Here is a 19,034-nt window from a genome sequence, read left to right as displayed (position 1 = left end):
GCCACAAATGTTCAAAGAAGTTATATAATGATACTCAGTGGCATGCTAATGCACCTGCTCCACTTTGCAATCCAAAGGACTCTAATAAAGCCAAAAGTTGATCCTTTAATAAAATGCAAATCTAGGTTGGACATAGGCATACTTCTTTGAAATTTGGAATGAAATTTTAAATGTAAAAAGAAAAAGAAAAAAGATATTTATTCTGGGAGGATTCTGAAACAAGAACTCTAAGAAGTTAGTTTGAGCATTTCTCTCTGATTGAAACAATGGGATTTCTGAGGATGTCTTTAGTACCTGTGTTGCAGCAGTGTCTAGAGAGGTGTTAGGTATATAGTAATCAAACAGTAATATAAACTTTTCCTTAAGAAGACACTTGTGGTTCCTTTATATATATATATATGTATATAAATTTACACTCCTGACCTTAGGAATGCCAACTTCTGTTTCTTTCTTTTCCAGTTTGAAACAGAAATGAACAGTTGCAATCCTTCTTATACCTCAGTATTGCTGGTGTAACCTTACAACCAGCTAAAGCAATTTAAAAGCTAATCGGTGGTGCAAGATCTCCAAGGTTGCCAAGACTTGTGAGCATTCTGGAGGGGAAATGCTAGAAAAAGAAAACAAATTAGAATTCTATAATGCAGAGGATTTCTTACCAGAACCTTTCCACTTTGGGAACTTTAAGGCTCAAGCACATGTTCTTGTAATGCTTTATCTTCTTAGAATTGCCTGAACCTGTGCTTTTGGACGTGCTGGTGGAGCACGGCAGGCTCCAGTGCCTGGAATAACAGAAGGTGCTAATTTGATTTGTCACAGTTTTCTCCCGTTAAACTGAAGGCGCACATTACACCTCATGGCATTCTTACAGAAGCTGTGTTTTTTAATAATGTATGAAATAAAACTTTTCAAGGTTTGGGAAAAAAAAGAAGTACTAATGATGTTTCCAGGTACTTCCAAGGTTTAAGTGAATGTTTTCAACTTTGAAAGTTTTGATCTTCATTACTTGAAAAGAGGAAAAACTTTGACACTTCTCAATATCCATCTCACATATCTATACTCACAACAAACTTGCAACACTGTCTGAGGTGTCTTCATCCTTCTACAGGGAAGGAGCTTAGAAAACACTGAAGAAAAAATACTTACTACAAAGATCAAGTGGTAGCTTGTAAAAGCTGGCTGTAATCACCCTTCAGCTGCCTGGCAAAATGTATGTTTTGAGATCACAGCCCTAGGTTCCCGTGGAGTTGGCAACATCAGGGTTAGCATCCCTTGACCCGTCAGCAGGGACTTCTGACTCTCCTCTTCCCACCACCTTCATCCAGCTATTGAGGTCTGTCTACCAACAACAATGAAGCTGACGGCTGCTAGGTTTTGGGGACCAAAGAGGATGAAGTGTGTGGTGACAATGGTAGCCATGATGGAACAGCACTGCCAGAGGTCCTGGGCTTTTTCCCACTGGTGCCACGTCCCTGCTTGTGACCACTAGAATAAATGGCACTGTCAGGGCAGAAAAACTTCAGGCCAACAAACAGGGACTGGTTGGTTGCCTTTTCTCAGTCTGATTTGACAGCATTTTACTCTGTGCTTACTTAAGCCTCCTGATAGTACTGATTTAACTGTCTTTCCAATAAATTGAAGAAACCAATTTCCCATTTCCCAGGAGTATTTGGGCAATTAATTGTGAAAATACTTTGTAAGTGCAAGAACATTTATCTCATCTGAGTTCATTCCAGCCAGAGCTTAAGGTACCAAGATTCCAGGTTACTGGAGTAATTAGCCCCTGACATCATCAGCAAATATTTAATGGCTATTCATAATACCCAGCTCAGAGGTCTGGGCTTGCATCCTGCAGCCCCTGATCTGAAGGATGTGACCATGATGCTTCTCCTACCCTCATTTCTTCTGCACATCCATGGGGAGGAGTACAGGCTCTGGCTGCTGGAACCCACAGCATTTCCCTTTCCATTAGAGTTTCATGCTTCACACCTGTGTATTTGCATGGGGTTGCTGTGTTGTTAAACATAACTCAAGTTTGAGGTCTAATGACAAATAAGCCCTGCTGCAGCTGGGAAAAGAGCTTTGGCAAGGGTAATCCTGCTGATGTGTGACTCCACCTGAGATGATCCAGACCCTTAGGAGTGCATAGCTGTGTCTTGCACAGTGACTCTTGGGAGGGATGTGCAAAAAATATTCTGACTTCACCAGTAGCAGGTACTTAAATTTCAAACACTTTCAGCGCCCCTTGTGACAAAAGCCAAATGTCGTGGGGAAAGAGAGGATGTTTACTGCACTCCTGTTTAATAAACTAAGTGAAGCCATGCTCTCACAGATACTGGACAGGTTATTCAGCAAAAATTAATCATTCACGTATATGCTGAATAAAAAGCTAGTAGAGAAAGGTCAGGATTTCTCTACTGCTAATTAGTCTATTTATTGCACGCTGGCTCTAAAACCAGTGTGCAAAAGGCTTTGGCCCTACAACTGATATATCGCAAAGTGCTCTGCTTTCCCCTTTAAGATGTGATCTTTGTATTGCAAAACATTCCCTACACCACTTCCACCATCAGCAGGGGGCTGCCAGAAAGGCAGTTGACAGCAGCTGTAACTGCTGATTAAGAAACTCATGCTCAGCCTTGCATTTCCAAAGATATCAAACGTTCCGTCTTCTGAGCTCTAAAATCCTCCTGTTGTGCTATGGTCCCCACATTCTCGGCTACATGCTGTGCGCCCGTGTGTGCATCAGCAGGCACCCATGTACTCAGCACCCTAGCCCCTGGGCTTTTTGGTAACAAAGCCTTGAAATGGTCCTGATACCACCTGATAAGAAATGGGAGTGTTTTACAGCTGAAGAATACTTGTGGAATGAGAAAAAAGAGACACCTCTAGCCCACCCAGTCCGAGTCCACCAGCTCATTGAGATGCTGTAGGAAACAAGTGAGAAAGCAGTTACACAAGTATACCCAACCACACACAATCTGAGAGTGACCTGTGAAGTAGTTTGTGCAAGATGGGTATAAATCAAAGCAACTGGAAGCTAAGGTAATTTGCTCTTAGGAAAGCAAGTGGCACCATCTAGCCTAAGCACTCAGGTGTGATTATGGAATAAATGAAAGCATTTCTATGAATTTGCTACCATAAAGAGAGGAGTGGCTTGCTCATTTGAGCCCCAGGGGAAAAAGATAACTAAGTCCCTATTCCTCCTTTTCCCACATCTTATTTCAGAAGCTCCTTTGAGGCTGCTGGGACTGCATTTGTGGCTATTTGTATTTCTCAAAAACTCAGATCTGTTCCAAATCTCAACGTTCGCTCCTGGGGGGAAGGTGGTTGCCAGTCAGTGCTCTGCAGGTCTTTCATGGACAGGGGTGTAGCCAGCGGGAAGGTTTGATGTCAACCAAATTGCTCCGTATTCATTCACACTTTGTGACCATGTGAGGATCTGGTCAGGAAAGCCAGAGTGGGGCAGCCCTGCTTTTACTGGCAAGGGGAAATGTGTGCAGGATGGGGAATTTCCTCCTCATCAGCAGCCTATGCAGGGACAAGCTCTACATGGGAACAGCAAAGCCAGCACTACAGGGTACCACCACCAGCTTTGTCCCTGACAGAAGTCATGGAAGGGGTTACTATTCCCGGTTTTATTTCAGTCTTTTTGCTCCCAGCAACAAAGCATCTTGTGTGCTGCTTGTGTCAGCTCAGCCTCTGCACCACCCTGGCTGCCAGTCTCCCAGACCTCCCTGAGGGACAGAGCTGCCCAAAGGGGCTCTGCAGCACAGTGGTCGGGGCAGCCAGAGGTCTTACAGTGCTTACAAGTGAGAGCTGTGCATGTTGGTATAAGCTAATGGAAATAGGTTTAGAAAGGACACAAGCAATGGTGATTGATCTTCCTGGGAGCCTATGAAAAGCAAAGCAAAGGGGTAGGCTGCTGAGCAGGAGGAATTGCTCAGGCTTCATGTTGCAAAGGAGCAGCTATCTACTTAGGAGATGTGGGTGGCCTTTATCTACCATGCGGTGGTCCATAGTTGTGTATTCCCTAACTCAGGTGTTGGTTTTTTTTTTTTCTCTGAGTTTTTCTTTCCTTAAGGAAAAGCAGCTTTTCTTTTTCCATTCCTCGCAGTCACACACGCTAAGGCTTAAGCATGATCGTTATTCTTTTGGCCAGGGCAAACAGAGTGCTTGCAGAGGGCTGTTCCTTAAACCAGCAGAGGTGATAGATGCTTTCATTTTCTGTTTCTCTCCTTACCTTCAGCTTACCCTGACAAATATTTTATGATGATGAAGGCATGACGAATGAAGCCTGACTCTTCTGAGGAGCAGTAGAGACTCCTAATACAGTTAATAAAGTATTAATTAGTTATTAGTAGTATAATTATTATTAGTAGTATAATAAGTTATTAAATACTTAATAACTCCCGAACTTAATAAACAAATAGTTTAACAAACTAAGCTGAAGTTGCAATATTATTTTATGTCATTTATAATGCTCTGTTCTAAATAAGCCGACATCATTTACATGAGTGAAAGCTGCCTCCAAGCCCAAGTGTTCACAACATGATGAGAAGTATGAAAAAAAAAGCAATCACAGCTGAAGGGGGAGATGTGCTGCTGACAAGATTTGATCTGGCTTTTTGTAGCATAGACTGCATGGATCCAGATGGTGGTAAAAAAATACCAAGGGCACATGCACATACACAGCTCTAGCAGAGCAAAATGGCTGGTTCTAGTTACATATTAGTAACCACTGGGCAGAAATACTACCATTAAGAAGTTCAGCAAAATGTTCCATCACATATTTTAGAAGAGGTAAGATTCAAATCTGCTAAAGAGCACACAAGCCTTTTTTCCCGTGAGTATTGCACTGGAAGAGCAATCATGTTTATGTATTGTAGGATTAAACGTTGCAACCTTGGGAAACAATGAGGTTTGATTTTGTTCTTTTAAGTTCCAGACATTCAAGTTAAGCTTCTTTGATGCTGTTTTGTTTTCACAGGAGGTGAAGTCAAAGGTGGAGATCAAGCATGGACCATTTCATCCGAAGTGGAAAGAGTTTAGCAATTTGTAAGCAAATTAAAATGAAAACTGGAATGTAAACCTGCCTTCAGCCTTTATGACACCAGTTACTGTGTACATGTTGTAAGTAATAAACTGACTAAGTAATAAACTGACTTGGGGGGGGGGGGGGGTTGAATTACATGACAGAAAAGGTGGCACTGTTGTGATGGATGATGACTTTGAAGAAGTTTGATACAAAGGAGACTGATCCATATGCACTCTAGAAAATTATTAATTTGGGAGTAGGAGGGGTGATCAGCCTGAATTGCTGCGGTCATTGTTTTTTTCCCAGTTCATTCTGCTGGTGCTCAGAAAGGACACAGGACAAGGAGAGCAGCCACGTGAAATCTGTCCACTGACAAAAATTCATCATCTTCTTGCACAAAAAATAATGACTAAAACTTGACTTCTGAGCTGTCTTTTGCAATAAACTAGAATATATGGAGTTGAAAGAAGTGGGAAAATGAGATCACCGTATATTAAATTTCTTTATCATTTCATAACACAGAGCAAAATAGAGGTATTTTGCCATTAGTGCATCAAATACTACAAAAGTCTCTAGGCAACAACTCTAGATTTGAAAAGCAGCAACTGACTGTTCAGGAAAGGCAGTTTATTTGATGGTTATCTTCTCCTTTTGAGACATGACTATCTCTACTACTGGCGCTGAAGATGATAGCTTGAAAATCTGTGTTTTAGCAAGAGCCCCCAAGCTCTAATAGGAGAGGGAAAGGAAACAGGGAGGGGCCGGGGAGGGGAGGGAGGGGAAGGAAAGGAAAGGAGAAATACCACTTCTGTGCTTTGATCTGCACTAAAACAAAATACCTCACAACTCCTGCTGTGCACCCTGCACCCGTGTCTGCTGGCACGGGTGATACGAGACAAGAGAGAGCTGGTGTCTAGGATCGGTCCCTTTTTTGTATTTAGCCGATGCAGTGTCAGCCAGACTGTTAGACATTATGATTCAGGTATTTGCTACTTGTGCAAAAAAGAGCTAGACTGAGCAAGCTGATCCGTGTGATGCAAATAGCAATGAAATTGGTCTGGTTTGCCTATATCAGGAATATGAGGCTGTTTAGCATAGATATTGGGTAGCATGCCTAAAAGATTTTCTGCAATGCTGAGATCCTTGGAGAAAGACTGCTAAGTAGCGAGAACAGCCTACCTTTTTTCTTAATCCAAACCTGAGCCACTGACTTGAATACTGGGGTTATTCTATTTGATTTTTAAACCCATGCTGTGGCTCTGATAGACTCAGCAGTGGGGAATGAGTCATGCACACAGCTCTAAATACAATGTGCACATACTGTGCTGGCTCCAGCTGTACAGCTAGTCCGGAGCCCAGAAAAGGAGGAGCAGAGAAAACATTCACTTAAGCCTGGGTCTTTTTTGCTGGGGGAAGCAGCCACCAGGTACCGGCAGAGATCACATGAATGAGAAACAGGAGCAGGGCAGTTGACCCATGGAGTCAATATCCACAGTTCAAGCCCTTGTTCTGCACATTGTGAGAACCCAATAATAGTTTTTTTCCACTTGTCCTGTTTTCTAGGAGCGGAATGTGCCTGACCAGGGATGCAGGCTGAGCAACTCCTTGCCACAAATCTTAACCTGAATCATCACACTGGGAGAAGGATGGGAAAGTGGAACTTGCTGCAGGTCTAATGTTGGTGGGTTTTACTATCCTATTAGTATTTGGGTGATTTCACACAGAGAAGTTTACATTAAAGGCTTTTACTAAAATTTTATGTGAATAAATCTGCTTTAGGGAGGACAACACCCAGGCTGCAACACCATGCATGGGTCTCTGGCTGACCAACACAGTATCTATCCATGATGAAGTTTGTAAACGTGTCACATGTACATCTCCAAAATTAAGCTATTTCATGAAAAATAACGGATGCAGACATAGTAACCGTGTAGGCAAAGTCAGGGAAGAAGGAAAGTCAGCTCCAGAGGGAAGCTGTAGGATTGGGCTGGTGAATTTCTGTTGCTGTTTTCACAAGGGGTGAGCACTACTGAGGCATTGTAGCTTTAACCAGTTAAATTACAAATCCAAGTAAAGTATCCACACATAAAGAAGAAAATTCCAGCTGAAACACTTCATTTCCTAAACCACATATGTACTTTTAATCTCTCACTTTCTTTCTTCACTGGAAAATACCTTCAGTGTAAGTCAGTTGTGCTTAAGCTGTCTAAGAAAAACGTGTTTGTTCAGGAACTTGAGCTAGCAGTGTAACTTTTGTGGTAGACAGTGAAGTGCAATACTGGATCTTATGCTGGGCTTCCTGAGTAATTTTTCTGCATTGTAAATTGAAAAAAAAAAAAGCATTTTTCCTCATGAGAATGTCAGGTCACTTAATGACATTAATGAAAACTCAGTCTCTTTTGGCTCTATGGAGTCTGCACACCACTGAAAAGTGAGTTGTTCATATTTGCTGACACGGAAATTCAGTTTTAAGTTCTGTTCTTCATTGATTCCTATTTGAAATTAATAAGCAGAAGCATAAGGTTGTGTTTTTTTCCCCCCATGGAAGTTTACCATTTCAGCATATACCCTACGGTATTCGTATTTTGCGCAATGCATTGTAATACATTGCTCTGTGTATTAAACTCTCTTCTGATGAAAGCACAGGTACGTATTTATGCCGTTTCATGCAATCTGGATTTCAAAAGATATAAATTATCTCTGCAGTAACAAATCTGGCAGTTAACATTTGAAATTATGAAATGCTCACTGTTTATAATGTTAAGTATTTTAGCCACAGTTGAATTAATGAACAGTCTCATTTGTGTCTTCTTAACTCCATGTAAATCTATGTGCATATCTTAATTGAAGGCACATTTGGAGCATTATTTGCATGAAAACTGCTGATGAAGACATGTCAAAATAGGAAAGTTATTTTAAGACAGCTATAGTAGGGTATCTTCCTATCCAGGATGTTTGTCAGCTCTGACGATTCTTTGTTAATTTTGTCTGGCTGCTTTCACGAATCTTTGGGTTCTGACAAAAGCTAATAAAACCAGCTATGAATGCTTTAAATATAACTACATTTCAGAGAATATCAATCAGAGGAGGACTACATATGTAATGCCGGTACAAAAGCGTACACATTTGTTGCTTTGTGCCATGCAGTGCCATTTAGAGAAAGACTAGTTCCCTCATCAAATTTCCATACATTTGAACTGCTCTTGCCCAGAGTTAGGGTAAAGAGCACAATAAATGTTATGATGATCAACATCCATCCAGGGAACCAAAGTAGCTGCTGACCTTTAAATGTGAACATATTCACATACCAGTCTACCAACCATCTGGTGTGACCTGACATTTCTATTACTGGCACTCCTGTCTCTTACAGCCCTGCTCCAAACCACTGCAAATGTGATGATCTGTGCCCATGGTGACTGCCATCTTCCTCTGCAAAGTGTCCCTAGGGAAGTACACTTTGCTTCCTGTGGCTCGTGTATTTCCATACAATTCCCACTGAATTGTAGCCCAACCTACCTGCCAAGGCTGTTAACAGTGTCAGCAAATCTACAAGACCAATGATCCCTTCTCCCCAGACAAAATGCCTAGCCAGGAATGGTCCCAGATAATCTTTACATCCCATTCCCAGGGATTCAGTTGTTTTGTGTTTGCAGGTCCAGCCTATAGCAAAATTGAGCGTGTACCCAAGAGACACACACACACAGGGGTCCTTAATGTGGCTGAACGCACAGACTGCTGCACACACACACAGAACAGGGTGGGTAGCAGAACCCACCTACCATGCTACCCAAACTCACACAGGTGCAAATACTCTGTCCTCTTCCTCCCCTCCAGCTGATCAGAATGGAGGTCCTATGGTGAAAACAAATGGCCTCATTCTCCCCATCCACAAATACACCCACATTCATAGCCCCCTTGAATGTTAGCATGGCCCCTAAACCTGTTTAATAGCCAAGCCTGGACATGGGATCCTTTAACTGGTATACAAGTCACCTACTTGCCAGATAGAGCAATGTGATGTTTGCTAGTGAAACAGATACATACACTCACAGATTCATCACATAAACACTCCCACAGTGCCTTTGAATATTATCATAGGCTTTCAGACTGCCTAATATCCACGCCTGGACCCTGGGCTGTCTTTCTCCAGTCAGTGGCTCAGATCAAGACCTCCAGATGTGGAAATGTTTCTTCCAACTCACCAGCTAGTCCAGCTTGAAGTTTGCCTGGGGAGGATTAAATTCAATGAAGAAATATAAACAGACCCATGTCTCTGCAATTGCCAGCGCTTAGACCTCTTTCAAACCCACATAAAACCTCATCCTTCCAGCTGCTACCACCCAGACCTACAGCTGTTCTGCCCATGGCCTCTTATCTGGTTGCTGGCAGTTGGACCTTTCAACACACACCAGTCCTTCCAGATGCTGGTGTTTAGCCATTCAGCCCATGGTCCTTCCAACTGCTGGCACACAGGTTCTTGCATGCTAGTCCCTCCATGTGCTAGTACCTAGACCCACAAGCCCTAAGACCTGTGGATTTCTCTGGTCGTTGAAACACAGTTCTCTCTTGCCTGCAGTAGCTGGCACCATTTTTCCCACACTAGCTCTTCGCCAATCCACCATGATCCTTCCCCTCATCTTTGTATTCTTTGGCCCTTTCCCTAAACATACCATAGTCATTTTTACATAAGTCCACAAACCTCTTCTGATAGCCTCTGGTTTTCCGCAATACTCATGTTAATCGTGTTTCCCCCCGTCAGTTGAAAATTGTTGTTCAGATTGACATTCTTGAAGACTCTGCCTGAGTAGTTCCTTTAATGGGACATCAATCATCAGCTGAAGTGTTCTGGGTCCTCATTACTGTCTCTGTTGTGACTTCCTCCTTAATGTTTGCACGTCTGTGTGGTTAATTTATTACTTTCCTATTTCTTTCTTTTATAGTAAGTAGATCATGACCAAATAACTTAATGAACCAGAAGCTCCCATGCTCCACATACCCTCACACTACTGACTGACAGCTGTTGCAGCACTCAGAACCACAGCATACCCAGTGATTACAGGGTCCGACTCCCATTTATTATAGACATCTGTATGATGATAAGATAGCAACCTAGACTTCACTGTGCTGATTGAAAGTCAGGAGGCAGTTTTACATGTTTTCTTCACGTTCTGGTAGACTTAAAGGCATGTCATACAATATATTCTCATTTTGCTCCATTGCACAGCAATACACAACACTGTCAGACACTCACTGACTTTAGTGCAGTATTTTATCCAGATGATGAATTATTTTCCAGACTTTATAAGCCTTTATCATGATGGTTAAAATAAAAATAAAAGAAAGAACAATGACATAGTTGTGGTTTTCAAGTGATGTTCGTCTTGTGTCTTTGATGCTTGTTTGCATTATCTTCAGAAGGCTGTTCTAGTCTAAATAGGAAAAAAGAAGCAAACAACCGCATCTTAAAAGAGTGTAGGGAAGGGAATACGTATATACTGTAAGAGCATTACATGCAAAGAAACCAAAATTGTCTATTGGAAGGTCATAAATTAACAGTGTCAAGTATCTGGCATTGCACAGAGGTACTGCACCCCAACAGGATAGCACACAAAGGATATTATTATAGAATCATAGAATAGTTAGGGTTGGAAAGGACCTTAAGATCATCAAGTTCCACCCCCTCTGCCATGGGCAGGGACACCTCACACTAAACCATATCTCCCAAGGCCTCGTCCAACCTGCCAGGGATGGAGCATTCACAACCTCCCTGGGCAACCCATTCCAGTGCCTCACCACCCTAACAGGAAAGAATTTCTTCCTTATATCCAATCTAAACTTCCCCTGTTTGAGTTTTAACCCATTACCCCTTGTCCTATCACTACAGTCTCTAATGAAGAGTGGCTCCCCAGCATCCCTATAGGCCCTCTTCAGATGCTATAAGGCTGCTATATTATTACACAATTAAAAATGGAATTCTGCTGTCTGAAAGGCCACTCATCTTCAATCTGCTTACAGAGTTTCTCCTGTGCTTTGTGAGTCCTTCTAAGTTATGTCACTCTTACTGTTTCCAACTTTTAAATCTCTGTTTAAACCAAGAGACTATGTGCCTTGGACTTTATGAAATTTCCTGTGAAAACCTGCCCAAATGCTGCTGCTATTCACTACATGGCCTTTGTGATCTCGTCATTCAGATAGTTTCAACATTCTGTCTTCTCTTACCTCTCCCTCCATGGAAATCTCTTTTCTCCCATAGAAATCTCATGATTTCCATGGCTACTTTGTTCATTGCAATAAAAAATGGCCACTGAATAAGGAAACTGATTTTTAGATTTGCTTTTTGCTTTGATATTTCAGGCTTGGGTTTTTAGCACCATTTCCAGGTGTGATCTTTAGTAGAAAATGTAGTAATAGATGAAATACAAGTCCACCAAGTGGAAAACACAGTTTAGTTACAAATTGAAAATAAGCCCCTTTGTTCACACTCTCCCCACTCCAAGTAGGCTGCCATCAGAGCAGTTAGAGTGCTGGGAATGGAGGATGAAGTGGCTTTTTGGTGTTTGATAAATTAGTAGCAATTTATTGAGCTCTTTAATTTCTATGCTGTAGCCTTCAAACTGCCAAAATGTGGTATCTTCCAGTTTACTTCTTACCGAATTTGATTGTTTACTTTTTAGTAAATATGTGTGTGTACTTACACATACATTTGTTAAAAGAGACAGAATACTTACCTCTAGAGTCAGGTTCTCCCCATTTTCCTTTCTTTGGCTATATTTCTTTTTAAGGCACACTGCAGTTGTGATAGTGACAATAAGCATTACAACAAATACAGCCATGGTTGAAGAAACAGCTATTACAGTATTTTCTTGAGTTGTGCCTTTCTTTTCACACTTTTCTCCCATGTACCACCAGTTGTCAGCTGCGGGACACCTAGAAGTAAAAGAACAAATGTGTGCTATCATCACCTAAAGATTAAAGGCATGAAAAGGTCTACTTAAGAAAAACTGCATCTTTGATGCACTGTTTCTATATGACAGAGCATAATGAAGTTATCTGAAAATGGACTTATATTTTAAAGTTGTCTTGCGTGGACAACTGCCTTTACACATGTGCTTTTTTTCAGCTTCCTGCTGTTTTTCAGGTCATGTCTTCAGAGAGAGCCTTTGCCAGAAAACCCAAGCACCATCCTGATCCATTTGACTGCTTAATGCTTCTCTGCAGCTGATCTATAGAGCTGCTGCTATAGAATGATTGCCTTTAGCTTCCAACAAAGACACCCTCTGTATCACTCAGTTCACTTATCTGCTTCCTTTTCCTTGACGTTTGTAGTACTTATGTTGATAGAAAACTCTCTTTCTGTTCCATGAAACTAATTCCTGTCACTGGGACCAATGTCATATAATACTTGCTCCCACTATTACTAATTAGCCTCAAATCCTCATGCAGTTCTGCCTTTTATCATGCTCATCTCTCACACCAAGCCCTTCTATCTTCTTCAAAAAGCCTTTGTAGGAAGGAGTTGAATGAGCTCCTGGGGCAACTGATCCAGAAGTTTTACACTGCTATTTTTATCCAATCAAACTACATTTCCAGGAAATGTCATTCTCCTGTTTCCTCACATGTTCTTTGAGGTTTTTTTTTATTTCTCAGCTCACCTTATGCAGCAATTTGAACCTGTGAGATAAACAGGGAGGAGACCACAGGAGGGACTCTCAAGGCACCTCTGACCAGATAGCAGCTGAACCAAAACTTAGCTGCAGGAATTCCCCAGTTCAATGACTGAGCTAGCCAAAGGTGCTCCCACCACATTCCCCTTTGCCTGCTCAGTGCTTCTCCACTAGTAGATGTGGAATGGTCTGATGAGACTTTCTTATTCCAGAAGGAGATAATTTTCAAATATAAAGAACTTGTATGAGCTGCCTCTGCCCTCTCCCAAGAAGTAAAGTGACTAACATCCTAGCAGCCATCTGGGTTTAGAACTAAAATCAGATTCCAGGACTTGATTCCTTCACCTTACCCAGCATCACAATCAGCTCCAAAACATTTTATAGTGAAAATGTAAGGATGCCATGATCTAACACTAAAAATGTACATGCGCAGTACTTCTGAGTACACACCTGCCCGTTTCTAACCCAGATTGTTCCTTATGTGTTGTTTTCTCTAGTTACTGTCTAAGCCATTTATTCAGATCTACCTTCAACGCTGAAAATGAGTCTATTTGCAGTGCACTGTGAAGACACTGACTGTTGGGGGACTTCATGTGATCTGGCTTAAAGTTCTGTATCACATTCCCCCTTGTTTCTCAATAGAAAATCAGAGCAGAAACTGACTGCTGGTCATGTAATTCTCTAGGACAGAAAGTAGGTCACACCATAGGCACTAAAACTTCAAATAGTCCAGATATGTCAGAAATTAAATGTTCTCTCTGTAATTTAAAAATCAGGCATAACATTCAGTATAACTTTAATCTGTCTTTTTGGAACAGCTTCTTGACATTTACTCGTATTTGTGACCTCTTTCTGATGAGTTGCACAAGAATTATTTTTCAAAAGGTTTCTAAATGGGGAGATATAACAATGAGTCATCCTGACTCTTGTTGCTCTTGGCCTTTAGGTATTTGCCTCCAGCCTACCTGCCCTGGCACAGCCTCACATAAGGTTACTATCTTCAGCATTAGAGCTTGTTTGAGACCTGGAACAATGCTAATAAGCCAGGTGGGTTACATAAATGTGTCCACAGAGAATTAAATAAAAGTTGATATTAATTTTCCTGCAGGGCAAACAGTGTTTTTAGGTCTCAGCTTTCATTGCTGGTATCAAAGACAAGCAACTAGACTTCAGCAATTCATGGTCATAATTTGCACTAACTGTATTTCTGAATCAAATTCTAAAACAATGTCTGTGCTGCTTCCTGCCTGAGAAGTATTAAACATCTTTTCTACTGATACAAACGCTCTTTTATTTCAACTACATTTATACTTAACTCTTCTAGCTTTTGCTATAGGGACTTCAAAGGAGGTGCACAGTTCACTTTATAACACTGGGCTAAGACATTACTGAAAACGATAAACACATTTAAAATACAATTTACAGAGAAGTCAAGCAGAGTACTTCTAACAGTCAAATGCTGTGGTTAGGAGCTCTGTTGCCCAAACTGGTCATAAGTTTAGTCTCACAGTAGCAGTTGGAAATACTTGTTTTAATCAGCTAAAGTCCGTCTTTCCCTTCCTTAGGAGCAAAGATTTATTCTACTACAGACTTTCATTATTCTTCCTAAAATGGCATTTCAAAGTGAATATAGGCAGTTACCTGCACACCTGTGCTCTGTCTACAATAACACAGACACCGTCATTTTCACAAGGGTTGTCTGGACAGAAATCTGGAGTCTCTATCTCTGGCTTTTCGGTGACAGAGGCTGTTGTGGTGGGTGTTGTCGCGGTGGTAGGCTTGGTGGTAGCTGTGGGCTTAGTGGTGGCAGCTGTGAGCTTGGTGGTAGCTGTGGGCTTGGTGGTAACAGTGGTGATAGAGGTAGATTTGATGGTATTGGCACTGGGCGTATTCACAATATGGGTGGGTGAAACACTTGGCTGAGTTGATAGTAGATCTGATATATCTGCAAGATAAAAACACAAGCAATAAGGTCTTCATGCTATTTTTACTCTTATTCTAATGACAAGTTCTAATAGTAAAAAGAACCTCTCCACAGGTATAATGGATAAATGGTCTTATCTTTCAGGAGCATGATGTATTTTGGAAATGTCCTCTAAATTATTTCAGAAACAGAAAAATGTATTCAAAATATCTTATTCAAAATAATTTGCACAGGATTAGTATAATTTTATGTATCTTCACATAAGATAAAGGAATTATATAGTGCATGTACCTATTCACAAACATATGATTTGACCTTAGATACACGTGTAGTTCCAAAGCTGGAAAGTTTCCAAAAGTACATCAAAGTACATCATGTGTATCTATATCTACATCATTAATTACTTGGTAAGTATGTGACACTCCTTTTTTTACTGTATCATAAAGAATATCAGCAATGTTTACATACCTTCCATTGTTAAAAGAATATAAATGCCATCTTCTTTAATAAAGTTGCGGCTTCTAAGTCTCTGATGAGTTAAAAATACACTTGTTCCACTTCCTGGACCTCTCATGAATGTAGTTCCATTAGGAAAAGTTGCTATGGATCCCACTTTATCTGGCCTATCCCAAAAATACGTTGATGAAGACTCTGGAAAAAAAATCAACTGAATGTGAGTGTGGGACCACTCTGGATTTCTTTCTCAGTAGGGTCCCTTCCTTTCTTAGATAATCCCTGCTGCAAAAAAGTACTGAGGCCTCTCTCAACAACCACGGCAGATGGCATCCTACTTTGCCAGCTTCTCCTTAGCTGCTTGTGGATATCACAGTTACGGAGAACACACTAAATTACTTCAAACTCAAGTACTAAGAACAATGCTGAACCTGACTACAGATTTTTGCAGATTTTTTGCTTGAGATTCCACACTGATGAGACGCTCAAGACAATGGAGATCTTCAATGGCTTGTTTTAGCATAGGGTATTGAGAAAAGGACTTGCTGGAGATTAGGTTATTGAAGAGCTGGCTGAAAACCGGTTGTATTTTCTTTTTAGTTCTTTTAAAGTAAGTGTAGTGGAAAAAAAAGATTAGTAGTACATGAATCATATGTGAAATGAATTGATTCAGTGCTCCTCAAAAAAGAGCATCTCTTGATGTGGACAAAGGGTACAAGGTACTTGAACAACCTGAACAGTCACAGGCCACTGATGTCCCCTCCATTAAATCCTATTCTAAATCTCAAAGCTGAGCCTGATTGTCTATGAAAGTATCTGCCAGAGGGAGAAGAAACTGCCTACTCCAACACTTCCGCTGGTTAGAGAAAGGATAGTAGTTACAAGGCTTCTCTTGGGAATCTGGGGGCTATCAACAATACATGAACACAGGAGAAGGAGCAGAGTGCAAACTGTGGCCATAACAGCAGAGAGCACATTTATGTCCATCTATCTATGGAGGACCTGGTGTGCTACGTTTTTCAATTACAGGGGGGGCATTTAGTCTTTCCAGATTACCCGCTTTGTTTTCATGTACAGACAGTGCCATAGAAAAATCCATGTAAAGCGTAACATTTTAAAAATAATACTGTAAATTAGACATTTTTGTGCCTTTCTTCCTTCACTAATGATACAGTCTGAAGGCCCAGGAAAGTAATTCAGTGGTAGAGGTGGTTTGTTTTGACAAGACCCTTACATCAATGCAGAAAATAATTTTGGACTTAAATCCAATATTTATCCAATGATGACTACTGGAGAGAAGGGAGGGTCTTTAATATCTCTCTTTACAGAGATTCCTACCTTTTCTCATAGTTACATCTTTACTTCCACTGCCTCCTTTCCCAGTTATTAAGGACAATTGCTCCTTATCTCCTCACATCTTGAACAAGTACAGATTATGTAATACAAATCAGTACTTTGTCCATCTGGAAATCTGCACTGACAGCACTATACCTTTTACAAGGAGGGCAGGGATTTGTTTAATAGCTTCACTTTTATCTGGTATGAACTGTGTGTATTGTTAATTCAGTATTTTTCTTCTCAAGCCTTCTGGAAAACTTCCATTCTCATTAAAGCAGATATAAATGCATCTTCACAGAACATATGGGAGAAGTTTTAGGAGTGGATCATCCACCAGTTTCTTATGCAAATCAGCCTTAAAATCCAGGGTCTCAGCTTAATCTACTTGTATGTCTAATTTTCTCTGGTCTGCGGATCTTTTATATTGTTGCTGCAAATAATTAAAACATTCCAGAAGCTGAAAAAAACTGCACTAATTTACACAAAGAGAAAAACTAACTCCTTGTCTTTTGGTTGCATTTTAAATGTACTGCATATCATGTCTGATTTTAACTAACCTGATAATTCCAGAGGGTCTGTTGTTATACTTCTTTGGTTTGACATCCGTTGACGAATATCAGGATGCTGGTCGAGCAGAATCATGGTACCTTGTTGCCATGCACAGGGCCATTGCAACTGATCATCATTTGCTCCAGAAATCAAGTGGAAGTAAATTGCCAAATTAAAGGGATTATCAGTGGTACCATTTACATATAAGCTGACCTGAAAAGCATACCCTTCACTTGAATAAAAGGGTGGACTGTATATTCGTCCTGATCTCCCTGCTGGACTTGTATTGAGGAGATGCGTGAAATTTCTGATATGCCAGACATGGTGGGGACACTGAGTTTCTGACAAGTTGATGTCGTCAATAGAGAGGCCTCCGTTTGATAAGCCACTTCCTTTCATGCCTTGAAACACAACCCGGAATTTACTTGTGACATTCAAAGAAACATGATGGAGCTGCCAGTAACTCGCAGGTGAACCTGAAAACAAGGACAAGCATTTATGAAGTAAGCAGTACAGTCAAATACTACCAAGAGCTATGGACCCCATAACACCATGTAAGAATTTCTTAATTCCAGTGGCTCTGAGGTGATAGAATGTTTCTCCTATAGATGTTACTTTTTCAGCGCAAGATCATATTTTCTGAATTCAAATTTTCAACAGATTTAATATGCATAACAGCTCTGCAATTTGAGTGAAAACAGTGTTAATCATTCTTAAGACAGTGTTTTCTTTTATGTTTTTAAAGAACATTGCATTAAATTAGTCCAAATGTTGTGATAATTAGATGCACAAAGATGGCTGTCACCTCTATTATTAAGAAGAGGAAAATTCAGAACAAAATATAATCAAATTAACATGTCTCAACAAAAAATGCTAAGAGGATTCTAGGAGCCCAGAACCACAAGGTTGGTTCATTTGGTTGGTTTTGTGTATTTAAATGACTTGTCAGAAGTTTGCCTATGCAGAAGCACTCTCCATCCATCAAATGATAAATGGTACTAAGTTCAAATTAAACCACTCATTTGCAAAACCTTCTTCATGTGATAAAACCTCACTGCAAATTTGATGCTGCATCCAAAAGTGCCTGCACTAGCAAATTGCACTTGACTACAGGAGCAGTGTACACAGAAGCAAAGACCTCTGCACAGGGGCTTTGTAAGGCAGGTGAAAGTAGGACATCCTTTGTTAACAGTATGTGCAGCAAAACAGTTTCTTTTGCTGTCTGGTTTATGTTCATCCGCACAGAAGACCAGACTTTCAGCTGCATTTATGGAATAAGCAGTGCCAATCACAGGTACAGAACTCATGACTCAGTCTCCTAACAATTCTAAACACAACACAATGGATCTCAGGTATGAGTCTTAATTTCTTGCCATTTTTCATTACTGTTATAAGCAGGAGGAAAAAAGTAAACACAGAAACAAGAACAAAACCCACTGTTTTTTATTAAGTTGCTTTCTGCATAAGGATTTTTTGAACTGCACAGATTAGATGCAGGACAGGAGTTTTTGACTTATGTTCAATGAGCAGACCAGCTAACTGTGCTGTAAAATGTCCCACCACGATAGCCTCTACAATATCCCCTGCTCCTGTGCCACAGATCAGGAGAAAGAGCTCAGGGCTTGTCCTTCAGCCTCTCAGGCGTGATGGTTCAGTGCAAACCCATGAGCAGCTCAGTCAGCATGTCACACCACGGCTGGAAAGGGCTGCAGTGTCATTGTTTCTTCCAGTTTAACTGCGCTGGTGAGGGTAACTTCTCACATAAGAACAGTGAAACAGCTTGCAGGAAAAAAAACTATCTCAAACCATTCCTGAAATTTTTACCAGAGATTGTCAAAGTAGGATGCCTATCTGGACACACATATGTGATCAAAGACTTACTTAAAAGGAAATTATGGACTTGAGAAAGAAAGAATGGGGTATGGGACCTAATATATATGAAAGAGTATTTGTGAAGAAGGCTGAACTGTGGAGAAATTAGTCTTGGCTTCAAAGTAGGGTTTGAAAGAGGTTGGAGCGCTCAGACTGATCTGAAATACGCATCTGCGTCAGAAACTGTGACAATTCTATTAAG

General features: G+C 40.8%; 1 protein-coding gene and 1 long non-coding RNA gene across 3 annotated transcripts in view; one reads left to right on the top strand and one right to left on the bottom strand.

The window, feature by feature from the left end:
* Nucleotides 1-5,016: 5,016 nt before the first annotated feature.
* Nucleotides 5,017-14,358, top strand: LOC130592942 (uncharacterized). The gene is made up of 3 exons (XR_008970707.1): nt 5,017-5,127; nt 13,643-13,743; nt 14,262-14,358. It is a non-coding gene; the product is annotated as an uncharacterized LOC130592942 (long non-coding RNA).
* Nucleotides 10,086-19,034, bottom strand: part of MEP1B (meprin A subunit beta) — a 28,309-nt gene continuing 19,360 nt past the window's right edge. The window contains exons 11-16 of one of the 2 annotated variants that reach the window (XM_057397687.1): nt 16,969-17,436; nt 15,089-15,271; nt 14,535-14,641; nt 14,338-14,495; nt 11,761-11,959; nt 10,086-10,461 (exon numbers count right to left, since the gene is read on the bottom strand). In XM_057397687.1, coding sequence (XP_057253670.1) covers nt 10,444-10,461; nt 11,761-11,959; nt 14,338-14,495; nt 14,535-14,641; nt 15,089-15,271; nt 16,969-17,436 — 1,133 coding nt within the window. In that variant the 3' untranslated portion in view covers nt 10,086-10,443. Of the gene's footprint in view, nt 10,462-11,760; nt 11,960-14,337; nt 14,642-15,088; nt 15,272-16,968; nt 17,437-19,034 lie in introns of both variants that reach the window. The other variant, XM_057397686.1, reaches the window with a different exon arrangement.

Source organism: Pezoporus wallicus, unplaced genomic scaffold (assembly GCF_028554395.1).
Source record: "Pezoporus wallicus isolate ANWC-B61680 ecotype Strahan unplaced genomic scaffold, APGP_CSIRO_Pwel_v1 contig_227, whole genome shotgun sequence".
Classification (NCBI taxonomy): domain Eukaryota; kingdom Metazoa; phylum Chordata; class Aves; order Psittaciformes; family Psittacidae; genus Pezoporus; species Pezoporus wallicus.
This window is presented reverse-complemented; position numbering and strand designations above follow the sequence as displayed.